Raw genomic sequence first — 23,892 nt, 5'->3', positions numbered from 1 at the left:
GGAAGGAGATTTTGCATCAAATGAAGAAGCAGTACCTCTAAGGTGGTAATTTCGCGATAATTACCTGAACTACATAAATTGGCATCGGGCACGTAGGATTAGAGACATGAATGTGTGGCTCAAAGACTGGGGTGGGAGAAATGGGTTCTGGTTGATGGGGGATTGGCACCTGTGCTGGGAAAGTGGGATCTGTACTGTTGGGACGGTCTACACCTGATCTGTGCCGGGACTGATGTTTTAGCGAACTGCAGAAATAGGAAAGTAGAGGGAGTTTTAAACTGAATAGTGGGAGCCGGGGACCAAATTTGGGAAGATTTAGTAAACCCAAGAGTAGAGACGCGACAAGAGAGAAAGGTACTAATATGGGAAATGGTAAACAGACCAGGACAGGAAGGGACAGAGAGAACAAAGGTAAAAGTCAATCAGCACGTTAGGCTTGATGCCACAAAAATAATAAACAACCAAAACGTAAGGCTCCGTATCTGAATGCACATAGTATTCAAAACAAAACAGATGAACTGATAGTGCAAATAGCAATTAATAAATATAATCTGATAGTTTTTACAGAGATATGACTACAGGATGACATAATTGGGACCTCAACGTGAGGTTTGCGTTATTGAGAAAGGACAGGAAGTTAAGGAAAGGTGGCTCTGTTAATTAATGATGGTATGAGCACATTAGAGAAGGATGGCCTAAATTCAGGAAACCAGGATTTACGAGCAGTTTGGGACGAGATGAAAAATTATAAATGCAAAAAGTCACCTGTGGAGTGATACGCATGCTCCCTAATTGTAACTACACGGTAGGATAGAGTATACAAGAAGAGATAATGGGAGCTTGTCAGTAAGGTACAACGATAATCATGGGGGATTTTAATCTAAATTTAGATTGGAAAGATCAGGGAAAAGGGAGCGTAGATGAGTTCATAGCATGTTTTGGGGATAGTTTCTTAAATCAGCACGTTGTGGAGCCAATCAGAAGGCAGGCTGGACTAGACCTGGAATTGTGCAATAAAACGAGATTAATTGATAATCTGGAAGTGAAGGCACCACTCGGTAGCAGCGATCATAACATGAGTGTATTTTACATTTTTGACGACAACACAAAGATAGGTATGAAAGTAAATTGTGAAGAGTACGTAAGAAGGCTACAAAGGGACATAGACCGATTAAGTGAGGGGAGTGGGCCAAAATCTGGCAAATGGAGTCCAATGTGGGCAAATGTGAAATTGTCCATCTTGGCAGGAAGTTTAAAAAAGAAACATGTCATCTAAATGCTGAGAGATTGCAGAGCTCTGAGTGCAGAGGGATCTGGGTGACCGAGTGCATGAATCACAAACGCGTACAGGTTCAGCAAGTAATGAGGAAGGTTAATGGAATGTTATTGTTTATTGTGAGGGGAATTGATTATAAAAGTAGCGAGGTTATGTTACAGTTGTACAGGGCATTGGTGAGACCAGAGTGGGGGGGGGGGGGGGGGGATTCTCCAAGCCCTCGCCGGGGGGGGGGGGGGGGGGGGGGGGCAGTGTGAATCCCGCCCTGACGCCGGCTGACGAATTCTCCGGCTCCGGGGTTTTGGCGGGGGTGGGAATCCTGACGCGCCGTTTGGCGGCTGCTGGCAGTGGCCCCCCCCCCCCCCGGCGATTCTCCGGCCCGCGATGGGCTGAACGGCCGCCCGCTTTCGGCCGGTCCCGCAGACGTAAATCAAGCCAGGTCCGTAACGGCGGGAGCTGGCTCTATGGGCGGCATGCGGAGTCCTCGGGGGGGGGGGGGGGGGGCACGGGGGGGGGGGATCTGGCCACGGGGGGGGGGGGGGTGCCGCCACAGTGGCCTTGGCCCGCAAACGGGGCCCACCGAGCTGCGGGCGGGCCTGTGCCGTGGGGGCACTCTTTCCCTCCGCGCCAGCTGCTGTCAACCTCCGCCATGGCCGGCGCGGAGAAGAACCCCCCCTGCACTTGTGCTGGGATGACGCCAGCACACGATGGCACTCCAGCGCATGCGCCAACTCTCGCCGGCCGGCGGAGGCCGTTCCGTGCCGGCTGGTATGCCGCCAACCCCGCCAGCGTCGGCCTACCCCGGAAGGTGCGGAGGATTCTGCCCCTTCCGTGCGGCCTGACGCCGGACTGGTTCACGCCCCTCCTTGGGGCCGGTACGGCCCGCCCCACCTGGTAGGGGAGAATCCCGCCCCACATCTGGAGTATTGTGTTTCAGTCTCTTTAACTAAGCAAAGATGTAAATGCGTCAGAAACAGTTCAGGGAAGGTTTACTCTAATAATCCCAAGAACCCGTGTGTTATTTTACGAGGAAAGATTAGGTTTGTATCCATTAAAGAAGAGGTGACTTGATCAAAATCTTTTATCACCCTGAGGGGTTTTTACAAGGTGGATGTGGAGGTTTCCTCTTGCTGGAGAATCTGGAACTAACTGTTTAAAATAAGGGGGAACCCTTTGAAGACGGAGATGAAGTGAAATGTTTTCTCGGAGGGTGCTGAGCATTGATATGTTCGTCTGTAATCCACAAAATCTGCTTCCAAAGAGTCAGAGCAGAGAGTTCACAAGGAGCTGTCCATTCAGCACCACAGGATCTCATCTCCCAGTTCAGTCAGGGACGAGCCTGGCTGCCAGCCAGCCAAACTCCTCCTGCTAATACCTTTAAGCTTATTCAGTCCAGTCAACCTGGAAGAGATTATTTTATTCGTTCGTGAGCTGTGGGCATTGCCCATCCCTAATTGCCCTTACGAAGGTGGTGGGTATGCCTTACTGAAGCACTGCAGTCCATCTGGTGTGGATACACCCACAGTGCAGTTACAGTGAAGGAACGACACTATAGTCCCAGGTCAAGTCAGGGTGATGTGCCGCTTAGGAGGGGAACTTGCAGTTGGCAGTGTTCTCGTGCATCTGCTGTCCTGGCCCTATATGTGGTAGAGGTTATGTGTTTGAAAGGTGCTGTCAAAGGAACCTCAGTGAGTTGCTGCAGTGAATTTGTACATGGTACACACCCCGTGTGTTAGTGACGGAGGGAGTGAATGTTTAAGATGCTGGTTGGACTGCCAACCTGGCGGACTTCTTTGCCCTGGATGGTGTCGATCACATTGAGTGTTGTTGGAGCTGCAATTGTACAGGCAGATGGACTGTTTTCCATCCCACTCCTGACTTGAGCCTTGGGAGTTCAACATGCAGCTGGAAAAAAAAATGTTTAAACTTAATGCTGGACACATTTTAATTTATTATCGTTTAACCAGTATTTGGAAGGGGGAAATGCCCCACAAATAGTGATATGTTCCTAATTTGCAAAGAGGTTGCAAACTGTTGTCCAGTGAAATGCTGGACTGGAATAAAGCGACTCGGAGTAGCTCTGATGATAGATCTACATGATACCTCCCATGCTCAGTCAGTGATATCACACAGTTGCTGACAAGAGAGTGGGTTAAGTTTCTGCACGATGGCTTCATGCTGCTCACTGACTCAGCTGTGTGTTGTCAGCATCCCCCCCCCCCCCCCCCCCCCCTCCCTGTGGATCATTGATGAATAATACTGCGCACTGCAGGCTGGGCGAGACCTAAAGATCTTTTCCACACGACCCTTGAGTAATTATTTATGTTGTGTGGAAAGTTTATTGAGCACCCCGTGGGGGAGGGGTGGCAAGCACTCGCTACGCTCCAGTTCAAATGTCCATTAACCCTTTCTGCTCCACTGAGGTGACCTCAGGTAACCTCATGAGTTGAGAGAACCTGGCATTTATATAAAACTTTTCATGACCTCTACTTTGCAGCCAATGAAATACCTTTCGAAGTGAAATCACAGTTTAAATTTTTTTTTTTTTTAAGGGTGCCCAATTATTTTGTTTCTAATTAAGGGGCAATTTAGTGTGGCCAATCCATCTTTGGGTGGTGGGGGGGGGGGGGGGGGGGGGGGGTGAAACCCACGCAGACACGGGGAGAATGTGCAAACTCCACACGGACAGTGACCCTGGGCCGGGATCGAACCTGGATCCTCTTGGTTCCAGGCAAAGCTCGGCACAGCATCGAGGGCCGAAGGGCCTGTTCTGTGCTGCACTGGTCTATGTTCTATGTTCGGCTCCGTGAGGCAGCAGTGCTAACCACTGCGTCCTGCAGTCACATTTCTAAAGTAAGAACCGCGGCAATTAATGTGTGCACAGCAAGCTCCCAGAACCAGCAATGTGACCAGGACAAGATAATCTGCAACTGAGGTGACAGATGGTGACCGGGGAAAATGTGCCCGCTCTTCTTCGCAACAGGGGCCATGGATTCTTTACAACCCACATGACTGGGCAGACAGCGCCAGCCTCGGTTTAACATCTCACGCCACCTCCAAAAGTGCGGAGCTCCCTCTGGGAGCCTCAGTCTGGTTCTTGTGCTCGGGTCTGTGGAGTGGGATTTGAACCCACAGCCTTCGGCATCAGAGGTGAGAGTGCTGCCCACTGAGCCGCAGCTGACTCGTGGATCGCGAGTTGTACGATGGGCATCCCAGGTACTTTGTTCCGTTTCCTTCCATCAAAGTGCAGGTCAACCGTGGATCAGTTTCCTCCCGTTTCTTTTATTTTAGCAGTTTTACCGATTTTCTGCCCCCTGCACGTTTCTCTCTGCATGGCCTCATCTGCTCTGTGCTGGGGCAGACCACATGTAGCAGGCTGTCCGTCCCCCCCTATTGGGTGGGGGGAGCTTGAGTTGGGTGGTAATGGTGTGTACACAGTTTTCACTTTGTCTAAGTACTGCTGAAGAATAGTGTAAGGGTGTTGCACGCTGCGCCCAATGACATTCATGCGAATGGTTAGGATGGGATTCTGATCCTTGACCGTGTTTAGCTCGACCTGGATCAGATGGGGGGACCGAAGCGTTAGAGGGCACAGCAAGGTAAAGAACCAATAGCAAGGGCCACCTAAACCCTCGGCTGCTCTGATGCACCGGGTGGTGCCTGTCCACAGGGTGGCTCGGGCAAACTATCTGATGGGACAGAGAGAGAGCAGTGTGAGTGAATGGGAGGACACTGAGGAGGTTAGTACAGGAAGCGGGTTTGTGATCTCCTCCCAGTACCAGTAACCAGTAACTCAACCATTTGTGTGCAAACACTTGATTGCTGACTATTCGACTGTGACAGCCCTCACAGTTCAGCCCAATTCTTTTTTTGATAATAAATTTAGAGTACCTAATTATTTTTTTCCAATTAAGGGGCAATTTAGCGTGGCCAATCCACCTACCCTGCACATCTTTAGGTTGTGGGTGTGAAACCCACGCAAACACCAGCAGAATGTGCAAACTTCACATTGACAGTGACCTGGGGCCAGGATTGAAAACGGGTCCACAATGCCGTCAGCAGCAACGCCATCCCCTGTGCCACCGTGCCGCCTTATGCAGCCCAATTCTGTCCTCATGATGCCATCTCTGGTCGGACATATTCCTGCAGTCACATGGCCTCCCGCCTCCGTGTCCTGTCCATTGGCTACCGAGCACGTCGATCCATGTGATGCCCCACCTCCTTCCATGGCCAATTAGAAAACACCTGAAACGTCTTCAGCTGACTGGACGATCCTTGACTGTCAGGCGAACAGTTCTAGAATTCACGAGAACAGTCTTTTCATCCTCATGTCCATTCTTAATTCCTTGACGATTTTGCTCCTAGAGTTTGCTCATTTCAGTTGTCAGAAGGATGAATAAGAATGTAGGAAATAGGAGCGGGTTTTGGCCATTCAGCCCCTCGACCCTGCTCCTCTGTTCAATGACATCACAGCTGATCCAATCTTGACCGTAACTCCACTTGCCTGCCTGCTCCTCATAACCCTCGACTCGCCAAAACTCTGTCAATAACTCGGCTTCGAATCTATCCGATGATTCCAGCTGCTGGGACCGAGAATTCCAAACAATGACAACCCGTTGAGGGAATAGATTCCTCCTCATCTCCACCTTACCTTTATTCTGAAACTGTGCCCCTAGTTCCAGATTTCCCCACAAGGGGAGACATTCTCTCAGTGTCCACCCTATCAAGACCCCCTTGGAATCTTAGGCGGGATTCTCCGACCCCATGCCGGGTCGGAGAATTGCCGGGGGAGGGCGATGGCGCGAATCAAGCGATGCCGGTCCGCCGGCAATTCTCCGGGCTCAACAGGCCCGCCAAGTTCGGCCGAGTTCTGCTGGCGCCATTCGCGTGTGGTCCTATCCGCCGGGATCGCGGGGTTCTGGCTGCGGGGGCCGTCCTGGTGTGAGGGAGGGGGGTCCGACTCTGGGAGGAGACCTCCACGGTGGCCAGGCCCGCAATCGGGTCCGACCGATCGGCGGGCGGGCTTTCCTGGGGTGGGGGGGGGCCTATGTTGCTCCGCGCCGGGCCCATGTAGGGCTCCGCCATGTTGCCCGGGGGGCCGTTGCAGAGAAAGGTACCGACGCGGAGAAGGCAACCCATGCACATGCGGGAACTCGCGTGGCCGTGGCGTGCATGCGGGAACTCGCGTGGCCGTGGCATGCATGCGGGAACTCGCGTGGCCGTGGCGTGCATGCGGGAACTTGCGCTGGCCGTGGCCCGCAAACGCGAACTCGCGCGGCTGTGGCGTGCATGCGGGAACTTGCGCCGGCCGTGGCCCACATGCAATTCGCCCTGGCCGTGCTGCCACCCGTATCGGCAGCTGGTGCTGTGCGAGGCTCCCCAGTGCCTTGCTGGCCCCTTGTGCGATGTAGGATCGCTGCTCCTCGGGGCCAGGTGGCGCTGTTGTAAAACACTCCGGCGTTTACGATGGCGTCAACACTTAACCCTAGGATCGCAGAATCCTGCCTCTTATATTTCAATAAGATCAGCCCTCATTCTTCCAAACCGAGCACAGACCGAAGCTGCTCAACCTTCCCTCGTATGACAATCCCTTCAGCCCCGGAATCAGCCCAGTGAACTGCTTCTCAACCACCTCTGCAGCAAGAATATCCTGTGATGTTCCTTTTATAGTTCTTCAAGATGGTAAAACGAGTGTTTTTTTTTAAATTTTAGTGTACCCAATTCATTTTTTCCGATTAAGGGGCAATTTTGCGTGGCCAATCCACCTACCCTGCACATCTTTGGGTTGAGGGGGCGAAATCCACCCAAACACGGGGAGAATGTGCAAACTCCACACGGACAGTGACCCAGAGCCGGGATTCGAACCTGGGACCTCGGCGCCGTGAGGCAGCAGGGCTAACCCACTGCTCCACCCTGCTGCCCAACGTCGTAGTGTTAACAAGGAGCATCAAGCTATGTATTTGAAACAAAGTTGGTTTATTTTACACTTCAAATGGTTCGCAGACTTCACTAAGTAATAGCTAATAAAACAACAGTGTAAAATCTATGGAACAGAAATCTATAATATCTTTCCAGTACGACTAACACTATCTCAAACTCTCACTAACCTCCTTCACAACCTTCTCCCAGAACACCCAGAGATGCAGTCTTTTTACAAGACTACTCTGTGGTGCCATCTACTGGTGAGATACACAAGCATCACCTTGTTAACCCTTTACATTCCTTACATTATACATATCATTTTTTTTTAAATTTAGGGTACCCAATTCATTTTTTCCAATTATGGGGCAATTTAGCGTGGCCAATACACCTAGCCTGTACATCTTTGGGTTGTGGGGGCGAAACCCACACAAACACGGGCAGAATGTGTAGACTCCACACGGACAGTGAACCAGAGCCGGGATCGAACCTGGGACCTCGGCGCCGTGAGACTGCAGTGCTAACCCACTGCGCCACCGTGCTGCCCTCATTATACATATCATTACATATCCCTCCTTAAATGAGGTGACCAAAAACTGGACACGTTACTCTAGGTGTTTTTTAAAAATTAGCTCATTGGGTGTGGGTGATTATGGCCAGGCTAGCCTTTGCTGGCCATCCCTAATTACACTCGAGAAGGTGATGATGCGCGACCTCATTGTACATTGGAGCAAGATATCGCTACTTTTAAAGTCCATCCTCTTTGCAATAAAAGCCAACATTCCATTTGCCTTCCTCATTACTTGCTCCACCTGCAGACTAACGTCCCGGGATCCAGGCATGAGGAGTCCCAGATCCCCCTGCAGCCTGTCTCCATAGAAATCCTTAATTCCTGAGGCCTTGAGGGCAACCTGAAACAGTGCGAATGTGCCATCCGATCTCAAACCATGTTCAACGCAATGAAAAAAAAATAACTTCACTGACACAAGCAGGTTCACTAATCAATTTCTAAAAAGAGAATTGGATTAAATCGCGGCGAAAATTTGCTACGGGGAACGAGCAGGGATCTGGGTTCCGATTGGATAGTTCTTTCAATGAGCTAGCACCAGCATGTTGGGCTGAATGGCCTCCTTCTGTACTCTTAACAATGTAAGATTGATGGCTGGGGATTGAGTTTTGCAGAGAATGATCAACGATTGGAATTGAGGATAGCAGAATGCGATCATTTAAGCAAAAGTTGGATGGCTGCTAGGAGCTTGGGGCGAATGAGTTAAGGTGGGCCAAATGGTCCTCCCATCTATAGTGATCCTGTGATATCTTAACGTAGGTAGCAATTTCCTCGATGTCTAATTGTTCTTGGGGACGGCGATCGTGTATTAGGTCAAATTTGGGAGTCTGTCCTCGATTGTGACGCTCGTCTTCCCCTGTTGCATTGTGGGAGAGAGAGGGCTGAACGGGTTGACCTTTGTGCTGTTGCAGAGTTTGATTCCACAAGGCTGTCTCGGATGGTGTTCACCAAACTCCACGAGGTCTGCTGCAGCTGGGTGAAAGATTTGCCGCTGACGCGAAGGACACACCCCTATTTTGAAACGTCCATCCACGCCATCAAAAACATGCGGAGGAAGATGGAGGACAAGCATGTCTGCCTGCCGGACTTCAACACTCTCTTTAATCTGGAGGTAAGTGAAAAGCTCCGGGCCCCGAATGAACGGCGTGGACCCCAGCGGAGACCCCGGCTGAGAACCTGAGGCTCCCTCGGAGCAGCCTAGGCCCCCCCCAGCCTGAGCATCCCATGGCGCGGACAACTGTAAATGATAGAACAACTTTCCATTATTCTTTGTTCCCTGTTTATCTGGAAACTTCGAGAAATGGTGAAATTGAGATGTTTTATATGGAGCAGTATTGATCTCTGATTCGTCCGCTGCCGCCGCCGTCTCCTCCCCACCAGGAAACACTAAACTCATTCCCATTTCAAAGTTTTTAACAAAATAATTCTGCTCCAACTCTTTTCCCATCTTCCCCTTTTCCCTCCCACTCTTCCGGAGGCAAAGGTTCCCACTGGGATTCTGCTCCCAAGGACAGCAGCAGCCCTGGGGTACCTTTTCCATACGTTTTGTTTGAGCCTGGACGATGGGTGTCAGTGGGATATTCGGCCACGGGGTGCGTCACAGATCAAGCCAATTCTGTGCCCCCCCCTCCAACAGCCGACCGTGTCCACTCTGGGTGACTGGAAAGCCAGAGCAGAACATGGGCCTTTCTTCGCCTTTGAGAGCTCTGTGTCACACAGCAAACCCTGTGTGACCCCCACTGAGCCCCTCCAGCCGGCTCCTTCCCCCTCCCCCTGTTTTGTTGCCCAATCCCTGACCGTTGAAACACAACAACAACTCATACACACTGAAACCGTGCTTAAGTGCAGATTGGCCTAGGCAGGACGTGCATTGATATAGCGCCTTCAATGACCTTGGGACATCCCATGGGGCTTCGTAGCCCCTCACTGTTGTGATACACGAACTGCTACAGCCAATTTGTGCACAGCAAGATCCCACAAATTCAGTACGTTAAGCGACCAGATGATCTGATTTGCAATGTTATTTCAGGGTTGATTATTGACGGAGATACCAGGAAGAACTCCCCTGCGCTCCTTTGAAATCGTGGTCGTAGGATCTTTGACGTCCTCCTGAGAGGGCGGACGGGGGCCTCTGTTTTTTTTTATAAAACATTTTATTGAGGTATTTATGGTTTTATAACAGTAACAGAAGAAACAGTGTACATACAATTATAAACATAACCCCCTACTCGAAACTAAACTAACCCCACAACCCCCGCTTCTGCTAATTTTCCCTAAAGAAGTCAATGAACGGGTGAACCCTAACAGTGACGCTCTCAAGGTGAATTTGATTTTCTCCAGACTGAGAAAGCTAGCCATGTCCGATAGCCAGGTCTCTGACTTCGGGGGCTTTGAGTCCCTCCAAGCTAATAGTATCCGTCTCTGGCTACCAGGGAGGCAATTAGTGTCCGTCTCTGGCTACCAGGGAGGCAAAGGCCAGAATGTCTGCCTCTTTCTCCTCCTGGATTCCCGGGTCACCACCCTTGTTTTTAACACCGTGGACATGACGGCATGACGGCTGCAAACCCTGCCAGAATCCCCTAAGCATTGGACATGCCCAGAACATATGGACATGGTTTGCTGCCCCCCCCCCCCCCCCCACCCCACCCCGCACACCTTGCGCACCTGCCTTCTACCCCAAAGAACGGCCCATGTTCTGCTCTGGCTTTCCAGTCACCCAGAGTGGACACGGTCGGCTGTTGGAGGGGGGGGGCACAGAATTGGCTTGATCTGTGACACAGACAGTGCTGTACTGTTCTATGTTCTAACTTGCTCATCTGGGCCACTGTCATGTGAGCCCGGTGAACGACCTTAAACTGTATCAGGCTGAGCCTGGCACATGATGTGGACGCGTTAACTCTGCTCAACGCATCCGCCCAGAGACCATCCCCTATCTCTCTCATAACTCCTCTTCCCATTTGTGTTTCAGCTCCTCGGTCTGCATCTCCTCTGACCCCATAAGTTCCTTATAAATGTCCGAAACCCTCCCTTCTCTCACCCACACTCTGGAAACACCCTGTCCTGTATCCCCCCTTGGTTGAGGGAAGGTTGAGACCTGTCTGCGTAGGAAGTCCCGCATCTGCAGGTACCTAAACTCATTCCCTCCGGTCAATTCAAGGGGGCCCTCGGTTTAAAGGCACATCGGAGTCTGCCGCACCCCCACAGTGCTGCACTGCGAGCGTTGACCTGGGCCGCGTATTCCAATCTCCCGTGTGGGACGTTGAACTCATGGCGAGAGTCATTTACACGGATCCATGGCTGACACTTCCAGCTCTTCATTGCTACCCCCTTTATTCAGACAGCAACTCTGAACAGAGTGCGGCCCAGATAAGAGGCAGGGAACTCTTTTGTTTCGTACTGTATATAAAAAAAGCGTGACAGCAACAGCTGCCACAGGCAGTATGTCACGATGCACAGCATCCTTCTACATCAATCTTCCCAACTAAAGTAGGGCTGTTATCAATCAAAACAGTGAGTGGAGCAGCAGGCGTGGGGCAAGGGGGGGGGGGGGGGGGGGGGGGGCGCAATACTGGGAGTTAATAATAATAATGACCTTTTATTGTCACAAATATGAAGTTAGTGTGAAAAGCCCATAGTTGCCACATTCCGGCGCCTGTTCGGGGAGGCTGATACGGGAATTGAACCTGCGCTGCTGGCCTTGTTCTGAATCAGAAACCAGCATTTAGGGGGAGGGGAGGCGACAGAGAAAGGTGAGGGGGGAGGGGAGAGAGAAAGGGCATTAGAGAGCAAACTGGAGGGTAGCTGAGGGACAACAATGGCGATGGGGAGGCAGGAAGGGGAGCAAAGGGAGGGAGTGGAGGGGTATAGGAAAAGCAAGGTGACAGGAGGAATATTTGGGAAGTGAGTGGAATTGGGAGGGGGGGGTGGGGGGTTATAGGATTGGAGGTGAATGGGGAAGGCAGACACGAGGAGAAGGCTGAAGAGCACTAGGGGAGGAGTGGCCAGGAGGAGGAGCCGTATGGCGAGGAGGATTCTGGAAGCCGGAGACCATGTTGGACTGAGCAGAATTCAGGGCCTCCCTGACAGCCACACCTGGTGACCTACTGATGCTGTTTGTGTTGTGGCATCTCCTCAAAAGCTGAGCTCCTGGTGATGGGGCACCGGTCCCACTGGCTCAGTGTTGCTGTTGGACCCGAGGAAGCGACCACACCGGAAACAAAGGTTTATTGAAAGTAGAACAAATGTCTATACACCACCGCTCCCTGGAGGGACCCCCGAGACTGGCCCATACCCCCCCAGGCCGCTCCCTGGAGGGACCCCCGAGACCGGCCCATACCCCCCAGGCCGGTCCCTGGAGGGACCCCCCAGGCCGGCGTTTTTATGTCCAGGTTTGTTCACTGCTAATGAGGGAGTTCCGCCCCCTCAGCCGGGTAGCTCGTATTTCTCGAGAGTCACGTGGTGCCTAATCGGTCCAGACCCGAGGCTCCCGGGGAGGATTCCTCCCTCCGTCTCCGCGCCATCTCTGTTCTTCGTGCTGCCTCCGTGCCGTCCCCGTGCCGCCTGCGTGCCTTCTCTGTTCTCCATGCCGTCTCCGTGCCGTCTCCGTGCCTTCTCCGTGCCATCTCTGTTCTTCGTGCCGTCTCCTTGCCGTCTCCTTCCCGTCCCCGTGCCGTCCCCGTGCCATCTCCGTGCCATCTCCGTGCCATCTCTGTTCTTCGTGCCGTCTCCTTGCCGTCCCCGTGCCGTCCCCGTGTCATCTCCGTGCCTTCTCTGTTCTCCATGCCGTCTCCTTGCCGTCCCCGTGCCGTCCCCGTGTCGTCTCCGTGCCTTCTCTGTTCTCCATGCCGTCTCCGTGCCGTCCCCGTGCCGTCTCCGTGCCTTCTCCGTGCCATCTCTGTTCTTCGTGCCGTCTCCTTGCCGTCCCCGTGCCATCTCTGTTCTCCGTGCTGTCTCCGTGCCGTCTCCGTGCCTTCTCCGTGCCGTCCCCGTGCCGTCCCCGTGCCATCTCCGTGCCGTCCCCGTGCCATCTCCGTGCCATCTCCGTGCCGTCTCCGTGCCGTCCCCGTGCCATCTCCGTGCCATCTCCGTGCCGTCCCCGTGCCATCTCTGTTCTTCGTGCCGTCTCCGTGCCATCTCTGTTCTTCGTGCCGTCCCCGTGCCATCTCCGTGCCATCTCCGTGCCATCCCCGTGCCGTCCCCGTGCCGTCTCCGTGCCGTCCCTGTGCCATCCCCGTGCCGTCCCCGTGCCGTCTCCGTGCCGTCCCTGTGCCATCCCCGTGCCGTCCCCGTGCCGTCTCCGTGCCGTCCCCGTGCCGTCCCCATGCCGTCCCCGTGCCGTCTCCGCGCCGTCCCCGTGCCATCTCCGTGCCGTCTCCGTGCCGCCTGCGTGCCTTCTCTGTTCTCCATGCCATCTCCGTGCCGTCTCCGTGCCTTCTCCGTGCCATCTCTGTTCTTCGTGCCGTCTCCTTGCCGTCTCCTTACCGTCCCCGTGCCGTCTCCGTGCCATCTCCGTGCCATCTCCGTGCCATCTCTGTTCTTCGTGCCGTCTCCTTGCCGTCCCCGTGTCGTCTCCGTGCCTTCTCCGTGCCATCTCTGTTCTCCATGCCGTCTCCTTGCCGTCCCCGTGCCGTCCCCGTGTCGTCTCCGTGCCTTCTCTGTTCTCCATGCCGTCTCCGTGCCGTCTCCGTGCCTTCTCCGTGCCATCTCTGTTCTTCGTGCCGTCTCCTTGCCGTCTCCTTGCCGTCCCCGTGCCGTCTCCGTGCCATCTCCGTGCCATCTCCGTGCCATCTCTGTTTTTCTTGCCGTCTCCTTGCCGTCCCCGTGCCGTCCCCGTGCCGTCCCCGTGTCGTCTCCATGCCTTCTCTGTTCTCCATGCCGTCTCCGTGCCTTCTCCGTGCCGTCCCCGTGTCGTCTCCGTGCCTTCTCCGTGCCATCTCTGTTCTCCGTGCTGTCTCCGTGCCGTCTCCGTGCCTTCTCCGTGCCATCTCTGTTCTTTGTGCCGTCTCCTTGCCGTCTCCTTGCCGTCCCCGTGCCATCTCCGTGCGATCTCTGTTCTCCGTGCCGTCTTCGTGCCGTCTCCGTGCCGTCTCCGTGCCGTCCCCGTGTCGTCTCCGTGCCATCTCTGTTCTTCGTGCCGTCTCCTTGCCGTCTCCTTGCCGTCCCCGTGCCGTCCCCGTGTCATCTCCGTGCCTTCTCTGTTCTCCATGCCGTCTCCGTGCTGTCCCCGTGCCGTCTCCGTGTCTTCTCCGTGCCATCTCTGTTCTTCGTGCCGTCTCCTTGCCGTCCCCGTGCCATCTCTGTTCTCCGTGCCGTCTCCGTGCCATCTCTGTGCTGTCTCCGTGCCTTCTCCGTGCCGTCCCCGTGCCGTCTCCGTGCCATCTCCGTGCCGTCCCCGTGCCATCTCCGTGCCATCTCCGTGCCGTCCCCATGCCGTCCCCGTGCCGTCTCCGTGCCGTCCCCGTGCCATCTCCGTGCCGTCCCCGTGCCATCTCTGTTCTCCGTGCCGTCTCCGTGCCGTCCCCGTGCCATCTCTGTTCTCCGTGCTGTCTCCGTGCCGTCTCCGTGCCGTCCCCGTGCCATCTCCGTGCCATCTCCGTGCCGTCTCCGTGCCATCTCCGTGCCGTCTCCGTGCCGTCCCCGTGCCATCTCCGTGCCATCTCTGTTCTTCGTGCCGTCTCCGTGCCTTCTCCGTGCCGTCCCCGTGCCGTCCCCGTGCCATCTCCGTGCCATCTCCGTGCCGTCTCCGTGCCGTCCCCGTGCCGTCTCCGTGCCATCTCCGTGCCGTCCCCGTGCCATCTCCGTGCCATCTCCGTGCCGTCCCCGTGCCGTCCCCGTGCCATCTCCGTGCCATCCCCGTGCCATCTCTGTTCTTCGTGCCGTCTCCGTGCCTTCTCCGTGCCGTCCCCGTGCCATCTCCGTGCCGTCTCCGTGCCATCCCCGTGCCATCTCTGTTCTCCATGCCATCTCCGTGCCATCTCCGTGCCATCCCCGTGCCATCTCTGTTCTCCGTGCCGTCCCCGTGCCATCTCCGTGCCGTCTCCGTGCCGTCCCTGTGCCGTCTCCGTGCCATCTCCGTGCTGTCCCAGTGCCATCTCCGTGCCGTCCCTGTGCCGTCTCCTTGCCGTCCCCGTGCCGTCTACTTGCCGTCAACGTGCCATCCCCGTGCCGTCTCCGTGCCGTCCCCGTGCCGTCCCTGTGCCGTCTCTGTGCCGTCCCCGTGCCGTCCCTGTGCCGTCCCCGTGCCGTCCCTGTGCCGTCCCTGTGCCGTCTCTGTGCCGTCCCCGTGCCGTCCCTGTGCCGTCTCCGTGCCGTCCCCGTGCCGTCTCTGTGCCATCCCCATGCCATCCCCGTGCCATCCCCGTGCCGTCTCTGTGCCGTCCCCATGCCGTCCCCGTGCCATCCCCGTGCCGTCTCCGTGCCGTCCCCGTGCCGTCCCTGTGCCGTCCCTGTGCCGTCTCCGTGCCGTCCCCGTGCCGTCTCTGTGCCATCCCCATGCCATCCCCGTGCCATCCCCGTGCCGTCTCTGTGCCGTCCCCATGCCGTCCCCGTGCCATCCCCGTGCCGTCCCCGTGCCATCCCCGTGCCGTCGCCGTGCCGTCCCCGTGCCATCCCCGTGCCGTCCCCGTGCCGTCTCTGTGCCGTCCCCATGCCGTCCCCGTGCCGTCCCCGTGCCGTCCCCGTGCCGCCTCTGTTCTTCATGCCGTCTCCTTGCCGTCCCCGTGCCGTCCCCGTGCCGTCCCCGTGCCGTCCCCGTGCCGCCTCTGTTCTTCATGCCGTCTCCTTGCCGTCTCCTTGCCGTCCCGTGCCGTCCCCGTGCCGTCCCCGTGCCGTCCCCGTGCCGTCTCCGTGCCGTCTCCGTGCCGTCCCCGTGCCGTCTCTGACTGGTTTCTCTGCCGTCGCTCCCTCTCCCTGGAACACCTGCAGCCCTCTGGGTACCCCGGTAATCTGTCAACTTCCCATTACCTCCGTAGCTGCAAACCCCACCATTCCAAACATTACCGCTCCTTCCTCCTCAAGGGCTCATCCACCCTTTTGGAAAGTACATCGTTGGCTGCGAAGTGCCCTGGGGAGTCTGCTGGTTGCGGAAGGAGCTGTATGAAGCAGGGGTGACTCTAACAGCCCCCCCCCCCCAACTCAAACGGCCCAGCGAGACGCTCAGTCCAAGAGCAAATCGGGATGGGTGACAAATGCTGCCAACCAGCGGCTCCCACATCCCAAGAACGAATAATAAAATAAATAAATGCAGCTCTTTTCTTTATAACCCTGCAGATTAGACCACTGCGTTTTCTGATTCCACCCCTTTAGGATCGTAAACCCTCTGTGGGAACCAACTGTTCCTCTGTTCCCCTTTAATTCTTTAGTCAATTATCCTAATCCTGTGGTGTCAGGTGACCAAACTGATTCCTGTCTGTGGGATCTTGCTGTTCACAACATTCCATGAGGCCACGTTTGGAATAGGAAAAGCACCTCATTGGTTGTTAGTTGATCCGTGACGCTCGGAGGACAGGCGCTACAGAAATGCAAGAACTTTCCTCTTTCCGGAACTTTCCCCTCTTCTCTCGCCAGGATCAGGAGGAGCAGTCGTTTTTTGCTGTGTTTGACGGGCACGGGGGCGTGGACGCAGCTATCTACGCCTCCCTCCATCTCCATGTCAACCTCGTCCGACAGGAAATCTTCCAGCATGATCCCACCGAGGCCCTGTGCCGGGCGTTCCGCCTGACGGATGAGCGTTTCGTTCAGAAGGCGGCCAGAGAGGTTCGTCACCACCTCCCGGGGGGAACCTCCCGCTGGGACCTCCCGCTGGGCGTTAGACATCGGGTTGAGTTGTCAGACTGAGCAACCCGGGGCTCTCAATCCTCCTCCCCACCCACACATCCCAGCTACACACTGTCCCCCACCCACCCAGCTACACCCCCCCACCCCCCAGCTACACCCCTCACCCCCCAGCTACACCCCCCACCCCTCAACCCCCCCAGCTACACCCCCCACCCCCCAACCCCCAGCTACACCCCCCCAACCCCCAGCTACACCCCCCAACCCCCAGCTACACCCCACCCCCCAGCTACACCCCCCTACCCCCAGCTACACCCCCAACCCCCCAGCTACACCCCACCCCCACCACCACCCCCCAACCACATCCCACCCCCACACCCCCCAGCTACACCCCCCAACCTCCAGCTACACCCCCCAACCCCCCAGCTACGCCCCCAACCCCCAGCTACACCCCCACCCCAGCTACACCCCCCACCCCCCCAGCTACACCCCCCACCCCCCAGCTACACCCCCCAACCCCCAGCTACACCCCAACCCCCCAGCTACACCCCCCCAACCCCCAGCTACACCCCCCAACCCCCAGCTACACCCACCCCCCAGCTACGCCCCCCAACCCCCGGCTACACCCCTCAATCCCCCCAGCTACACCCCCCAACTACACCCCAACCCCCAGCTACACCCCCACCCCCCAGCTACACCGCCCCACCCCCCAGCTACACCCCCCACCCCCCAGCTACACCCCCCAACCCCCAGCTACACCCCCCACCCCCAGCTACACCCCCACCCCAGCTACACCCCCCAACCCCCAGCTACACCCCCCAACTACACCCCCACCCTCCCCAGCTACACCCCCCAACCCCCAGCTACACCCCCACCCCCCAGCTACACCCCCAACCCCCCCCAGCTACACCCCCACCCCCCCAGCTACACCCCCCCAACCCCCAGCTACACCCCCAACCCCTCAGCTACACCCCACCCCCCAACCCCCCAGCTACACCCCCCAACCTCCAGCTACACCCCCCCAACCCCCAGCTACACCCACCCCCCCAGCTACACCTCCCACCCCCAGCTACACCCCCCACCCCCCAGCTACACCCCTAACCCCCAGCTACACCCCCCCAACTACACCCCCAACCCACAGCTCCACCTCCCACTCCCCAGCTACACCCCCAACCAACCCCCAGCTACACCCCCAACCCCCAGCTACACCCTCCACCCCCCAGCTACACCCCCACCCCCCAGCTACACCCCTAACCCCCAGCTACACCCCCACCCCAGCTACACCCCCACCCCCAGCTACACACCCAACCAACCCCCGGCTACACCCCCACCCCCCAGCTACACCCCCCACCCTCCAGCTACACCCCCAACCCCCAGCTACACCCCCCCAACTACACCCCCAACCCACAGCTCCACCTCCCACTCCCCAGCTACACCCCCAACCAACCCCCAGCTACACCCCCAACCCACAGCTACACCCTCCACCCCCAGCTACACCCCCCAACCCCCAGCTACACCCCCACCCTCCCCAGCTACACCCCCACCCCCAGCTACACCCCCAACCAACCCCCGGCTACACCCCCACCCCCCAGCTACACCCCCCGACCCACAGCTACACCCCCACCTCCCAGATACTCCCTCCCAACCCCCCCCCCCCCCCCCCCCCCCCCCCAGCTAGCCCAGTGTTATCATCGCTCCTGCTGAGATCAGCAATGTCCACATCGCGAGGGGATTGGGGTGGGTGTGGCCTGGATGAGTTTATATTCGGGCAATGAATTGGCCCAATGTAAACGTGACCTGTCGACCTAGTTTGACATCCAGGAAATTCTGGGTGACGCTCCCTGGGCTACACTGAATCTTCCGTTTATAATAATAATAATAACAATCGCTTCTTGTAGGCTTCAATGAAGTTACTGTAAAAAGCCTCTAGTTGCCACATTCCGGCACCTGTTCGGGGAGGCCGGTACAGGAATTGAACCCGCACTGCTGGCCTTGATCTGCATTGCAAGCCAGCTGTTTAGCCCACTGTGCTAAACCAGCCCCAGGCCTGTCATGAACCGAATAGCTTTTTGAATGCACAGCCCAATTTAGTCCCACAACCCCCAGCTTTCTCTCTCATTGTCCCTCCAGTAAATCCTCATTGTCCAATTATATTGAGAGTTACTATAGAATCTGGATCCGCCTATCAGAGGCTAATCCCAGGGCCAGTGAAGAGCTTTCTCTCTATTTCCCCTCTCGTTCTTTAGCCACTTATTTCAAATCTCTGGTTAGCGACCTGCAGTCGAAACACTCTCCCCCTATTTTCTTGGTCAAAGCCCTGCCTAATTTTGAAAACCTTATCCGTCTTCCCCAGAGCCTTCGCCGCTTTAGAGAGAGCAATCCTCATTCCCTCAATCCCTGGACATAACCGAGGAGCCTACAGTTTGCAGTGTTCGCTCCTTCTGGTGCAAGCTACAGGCGCAAGTAGGAAGTTGAGGTGTCTTCCTATTCACCTGTGGCCTCCATTAGTAAAGGGGGAAATTCCTCCCCTCTCCCTGCGTGAATTTGCCCCCTGGTCTGTTTCATTATGCTACCAGCAGAACGAGGTAGGAAAGAGCTGGAGAGTGAGCTGGCAGGAGCTGGTTGGGTCGAATGGCCTCGTTCTGCCCTGTATCCTGTACAGTGGCAAGTTCTGGGAGGTTTTTGGGGAGGTGGTGTTGGGGGAATGGGTGGAAGGCTGTCTGAAGTTACCTCTATCAGCTCATTGCTCTGGGGGGGGTTTTGGGACAGACTCCGATCTCTCCCCACAGGAGGATCTGCGCGTGGTTTTAATCAAGCTCCGATACAAGTATGTCTCCTTCTCATTCCATTGTTGCTAGAACCTGCGGTGTGGAACAACTGGTGTTGTGACTTTTATGCGTGGGAACATGCTCCACGTGGCGTGGCTGGGTGACTCCCAGGTGATGTTGGTACGAAAGGGGCAGGCAGTGGAACTGATGAAACCTCACAAACCTGATCGAGAGGTAAGCGGGCAACGCTGTTAATTTACTGTTGCACAGGGTGCGTGGTCCTCGCGTCAGGAGCTGGGTTTGAGTCCGACCCACGGGAACCTGGGCCCGTGATCCCAGCTGTCGTGCCTGTGCAGTGCGGAGGGAGTGCCGCACTGTTGGGGGAGCTGTCTTTCAGGTGAGACGTTAAACCGAGGTCCCGTCTGCCCTCCGGTGGCCACTACTTTGAAGGAGGGTGTAGGTGTCACCCCGCAGTGTCCTGGCAGACAGACACCGCAAATCCTGTTCTCCTGAAAGGGGACTGGACCCGCACAGGGTTGGGCCTTGTTGTCCTATTGACAGACCCTGACTCACTCTTTACCCCACAACACAGGAGGACAACAGCGAGGGGAATTCCTGCTACATAACATCATCAGAATTGGGAGCAGGAGTAGGATCCGGCCTACTGTTCCACCATTCAGTAAGATCGTGGCTGATCTGGCTGGGGCTTTAACAGCACTTTCCTGCCTGTCCCCGTGACCCTTGACTCGTTTGTCAACCAAAACTCTGTCTGACTCAGCCGTGCGCCGGCTGTCCATTGCTGCCTGAGGAAGGGGATTCCAAAGACTGAAGACCCTCTTGAGAGAGGAAATTCCACCTCATCGCTGTCTTACATGGGGGACCCCCTTATTCTGAAACTGTGCACCCGCTTCCAGATTCTTCACAAGGAGAGGCATCCTCCCAAAATCCACCCTGTCGTGACCCCCTCATGTTTTAATAGGATTACCTCTCTTTCTTCTTGAACTCCAATGAGTAGAGGCCCAACCTGTTCACCCTTCCCTCACAAGAGAAGCCCTTCGTCCAGAAATCTGCCAAATGAACCTTCTCTGAACGACCTCCAGTGCCTCCCTCCTTAAGTAATGTGACCAGAACCACAGTCTCACCAATGTGTCCGGTACATTTGCTTTGCTTGCCTATCCCAACTACCTTCAAGCAGTTCATTGTGTTTTTATTTAAACCGGTTTATTCCAATTTGAGTTGCCAGGGTTTCGGACAACAGGGTCTAATTTTTGACTCTGGAAATTTCTAGAACGTGGGGTGCAAAGACCAGGTGACGTCTCGGGTGTTAACATGCAGGGAATTGGGTCAGGACACGAAGATAACATTTTCTCATTATTTGATCTTCTACTTTCCTTCTATCTGTTGTAAATTCCTACTTGACTGTTTATAATGGTCACTCTCAGGGCAGCACGGTGGCGCAGTGGGTTAGCCCTGCGGCCTCACAGCGCCAAGGTCCCAGGTTCGATCCCAGCTCTGGGTCACTGTCCCGTGTGGAGTTTGCACATTCTCCCCGTGTCTGCGTGGGTTTCGCCCCCACAATCCAAAGATGTGCAGGTTAGGTGGACTGGCCACGCTAAATTGCCCCTTAATCGGAAAAAATAAATTGGATACTCTAAAATTAAAAAAAATAATGGTCATTCTCTATGTAAACCTGTCACACTGCAATGATACCCTCCTGCCAGTGGCGGAGCTGGTGGTGGGAGGGTGTGACAACAGCTCGTTATATTTGAAATGAAAATGAAAATCACTTATTGTCACGAGTAGGCTTCAAATGAAGTTACTGTGAAAAGCCCCTAGTCGCCACATTCCGGTTCCTGTTCGGGGAGGCCGGTACGGGAATCGAACCGTGCTGCAGGCCTACCTTGGTCTGCTTTAAAAGCCAGCGATTTAGCTGAGTGAGCTAAACCAGCCCCATTATAAATGAGGTAGGAAGGAATTTGTAGCTGAAGGAGTTGTGTCAGAGAGTGCATAGATCAAAAAGATTTAAGAAAAATATCTTTATGAAGGTTAAACACTGGGCACAGGAAATCTTTTGTTTTAAAGGTTGGTGCGTTTTCTCTTATTTCTGGTCCTGGCAATGTGGAATTGGCAATGCCCAGAAAGGGATAATGGGGTGAATCCAATAGGACATTGCTTAATTTTCACCCAGGTGTTAACCCAATGATGGGAAGGTCCAGACAGAAACCGCTCCAATTGAAAGGCACATGCCCACTGACGTTTGCGGCCTACCACCACTGGGTTAAAGGTGCTTCACCAAATCTCTCAGACCGGCTGATCCGTTTGGCTGACTTGTTCTTCCCCTTTTCTCCCTCAGGATGAGAAGCAACGGATCGAGGCACTCGGAGGCTGTGTGGTGTGGTTCGGGGCCTGGCGAGTTAACGGAAGCCTTTCTGTCTCCAGAGCCATCGGTGAGGTTTTTACAGGGACCCGACTCTGCCCCTTTATTGCTTTTTCCTATTATCTGTCCACACATCAGAGTGCCACACCAACCAGACTTTAATTACATCGAATCTACAGCACAGAATGAGGCCATTCAGCCCACCTGCTCCATGCATAACTTCTTTCACCCAACTTTATCTCGCCCCCATCGACACCATCGCTTCCTCCCTCATGGGTTCCTTTAGTGTTCCCCTTGAATGCATCCGTGTTATTGGCCTTGGCCACTCCCTGTGATAGTGAGTTCCACACTCTCCCCACTCTGTCGGTCAACAGGTTTCTCCTGAATTCCCCACTGGGTTTATTAGTCCGTATATTGATGGGCCTGGTTATGGTCCCCCTCCATATCTTTAATACGGAGATCAGAGCTGTTCCCGATGCTCTGTGTCACCCAGGGACAGAGAGTGTCCACCATTCATTTGGCTGCTTCTACCCGGCTCTTCCGGATCATTTCCCCCTTTGTGCAGTTAGTTCAGCGTTGCCCAGTGAGGGTTTCCTCACTTTGATTGAAAGCAGGAAACCTGCTCCTCTCGGACACGTGTGGGGAGGCGTTAACCCTCGGACTGTGAGGGTGGCGAGGTTAACCCTCGGACTGTGAGGGTGGGGAGGCGTTAACCCTCGGACTGTGAGGGTGGGGAGGCGTTAACCCTCGGACTGTGAGGGTGGGGAGGCGTTAACCCTCGGACTGTGAGGGTGGCGAGGTTAACACTCGGACTGTGAGGGCGGGGAGGCATTAACCCTCGGACTGTGATGGTGGGGAGGCATTAACCCTCGGACTGTGAGGGTGGGGAGGCGTTACCCTCGGACTGTGAGGGTGGGGAGGCATTAACCCTTGGACTGTGAGGGTGGCGAGGTTAACACTCGGACTGCGAGGGTGGGGAGGCGTTACACTCGGACTGTGAGGGTGACGGGGCGTTAAAACTCGGACAGACTGACTGCTTCATATCCTGGTCCTGCAGAGTGGGGCAGTGTGATTATCAGCTGAATCGCAATTGAAACGTAAAATCTGTTTGGATCTGAATCAACCCATGATCTATGCGGCAGTATAGTTCATGGTACTGAGTCAGAAAGTTTGTGGACTTTTTTTTCCAATTGGGGGGCAATTTAGCGTGGCCAATCCACCTACCCTTTGGATGGGGGGGGGGGGGGGGTTTGTGTACTTAAGCCTCACAGCCTGATGCTGTCGGTGCAGTATTGAGGGAGACCTGCGGTGTTTTTCGAATGAGATAATAAACCAAGATACAATATCCCATTGCGCCTTTGCAAGACGGGAGCAGATCTCTCCCTGGTCTCCCAGTCAACCTTTCTCCCTTAACCATCACAAAAAGAAATCAAATGCTGGGTCATTGTCACTTTCCTGTGATGCCCAACATGTCTGTTGCATTCCCCTTCATTCTAGGTGCAAATAAAGTACTTAATTGGCTGTAAAACACACCCTGAGATTGTGAACGGCAGCTGTAATATAATATCGATATAATAGTAAAACCCTCCGCCACTATAGTTTGTGTGTGTGTGTGTTTACCTGCAGGGTTGCTGAATCTTTAAAATGCTCAACCCCAGAGAGCTGTGGATGTGAGGCCATTCAGAATATTCAAGGGGTTGGCGCAGTGGTTAGCACTGCTGCCTCACGGCGCCGAGGACCCAGGCTCGATCTCGACACCAGGTCACTGTCCGTGTGGAGTTAGCATGTTCTCTCCGTGTCTGTGTGGGTCTCACCCCCCCCAACCCCAAAGATGTGCAGGCTGGGTGGATTGGCCAGGCTAAATTGCCCCTTAATTGGGAAAAAAAGAATTGGGTACTCTAAATTTAAAATAAAAGAATATTCGAGGGGGGATCACTAGATTTTTGGATTATTACAATCCCAGACCAGAGTGCAAACAGTGGCTAGATGCTAACTGAAATCCCAATAATTTAGTTTATTTGTAAGACTGCAAAAAGAATGATTCGCTCCAGGAATGATTGAGTGAAGAAATAGGGCTTGCTTATTTTTAAAACAAAACTTTATTATGAATACAATATTAAACTTTTTAATTTTAATCCCCAAAAGAACATCTAATATTGACTCCTTAAACACTACTACTCAATTCCCCATTAAACAACAGGAAAAGAAACAT

The 23,892-nt window shown here is 54.9% G+C and overlaps 1 protein-coding gene across 1 annotated transcript in view; it reads left to right on the top strand.

Moving 5' to 3' along the window:
* ppm1e (protein phosphatase, Mg2+/Mn2+ dependent, 1E) overlaps positions 1-23,892 on the top strand; it is a 68,034-nt gene that overhangs the window by 38,407 nt on the left and 5,735 nt on the right. The window contains exons 4-7 of the mRNA XM_038813121.1: positions 8,675-8,874; positions 16,329-16,517; positions 19,394-19,537; positions 21,657-21,750. Of these exons, the coding sequence (XP_038669049.1) occupies positions 8,675-8,874; positions 16,329-16,517; positions 19,394-19,537; positions 21,657-21,750 (627 nt within the window). The remainder of the gene's footprint in view (positions 1-8,674; positions 8,875-16,328; positions 16,518-19,393; positions 19,538-21,656; positions 21,751-23,892) is intronic.

The sequence above is a fragment of the Scyliorhinus canicula genome, chromosome 12 (assembly GCF_902713615.1).
Source record: "Scyliorhinus canicula chromosome 12, sScyCan1.1, whole genome shotgun sequence".
NCBI classification, from domain to species: domain Eukaryota; kingdom Metazoa; phylum Chordata; class Chondrichthyes; order Carcharhiniformes; family Scyliorhinidae; genus Scyliorhinus; species Scyliorhinus canicula.
The sequence above is the reverse complement of the archived record's forward strand: the minus strand, read 5'-3'. Positions and strand labels throughout refer to the sequence as shown.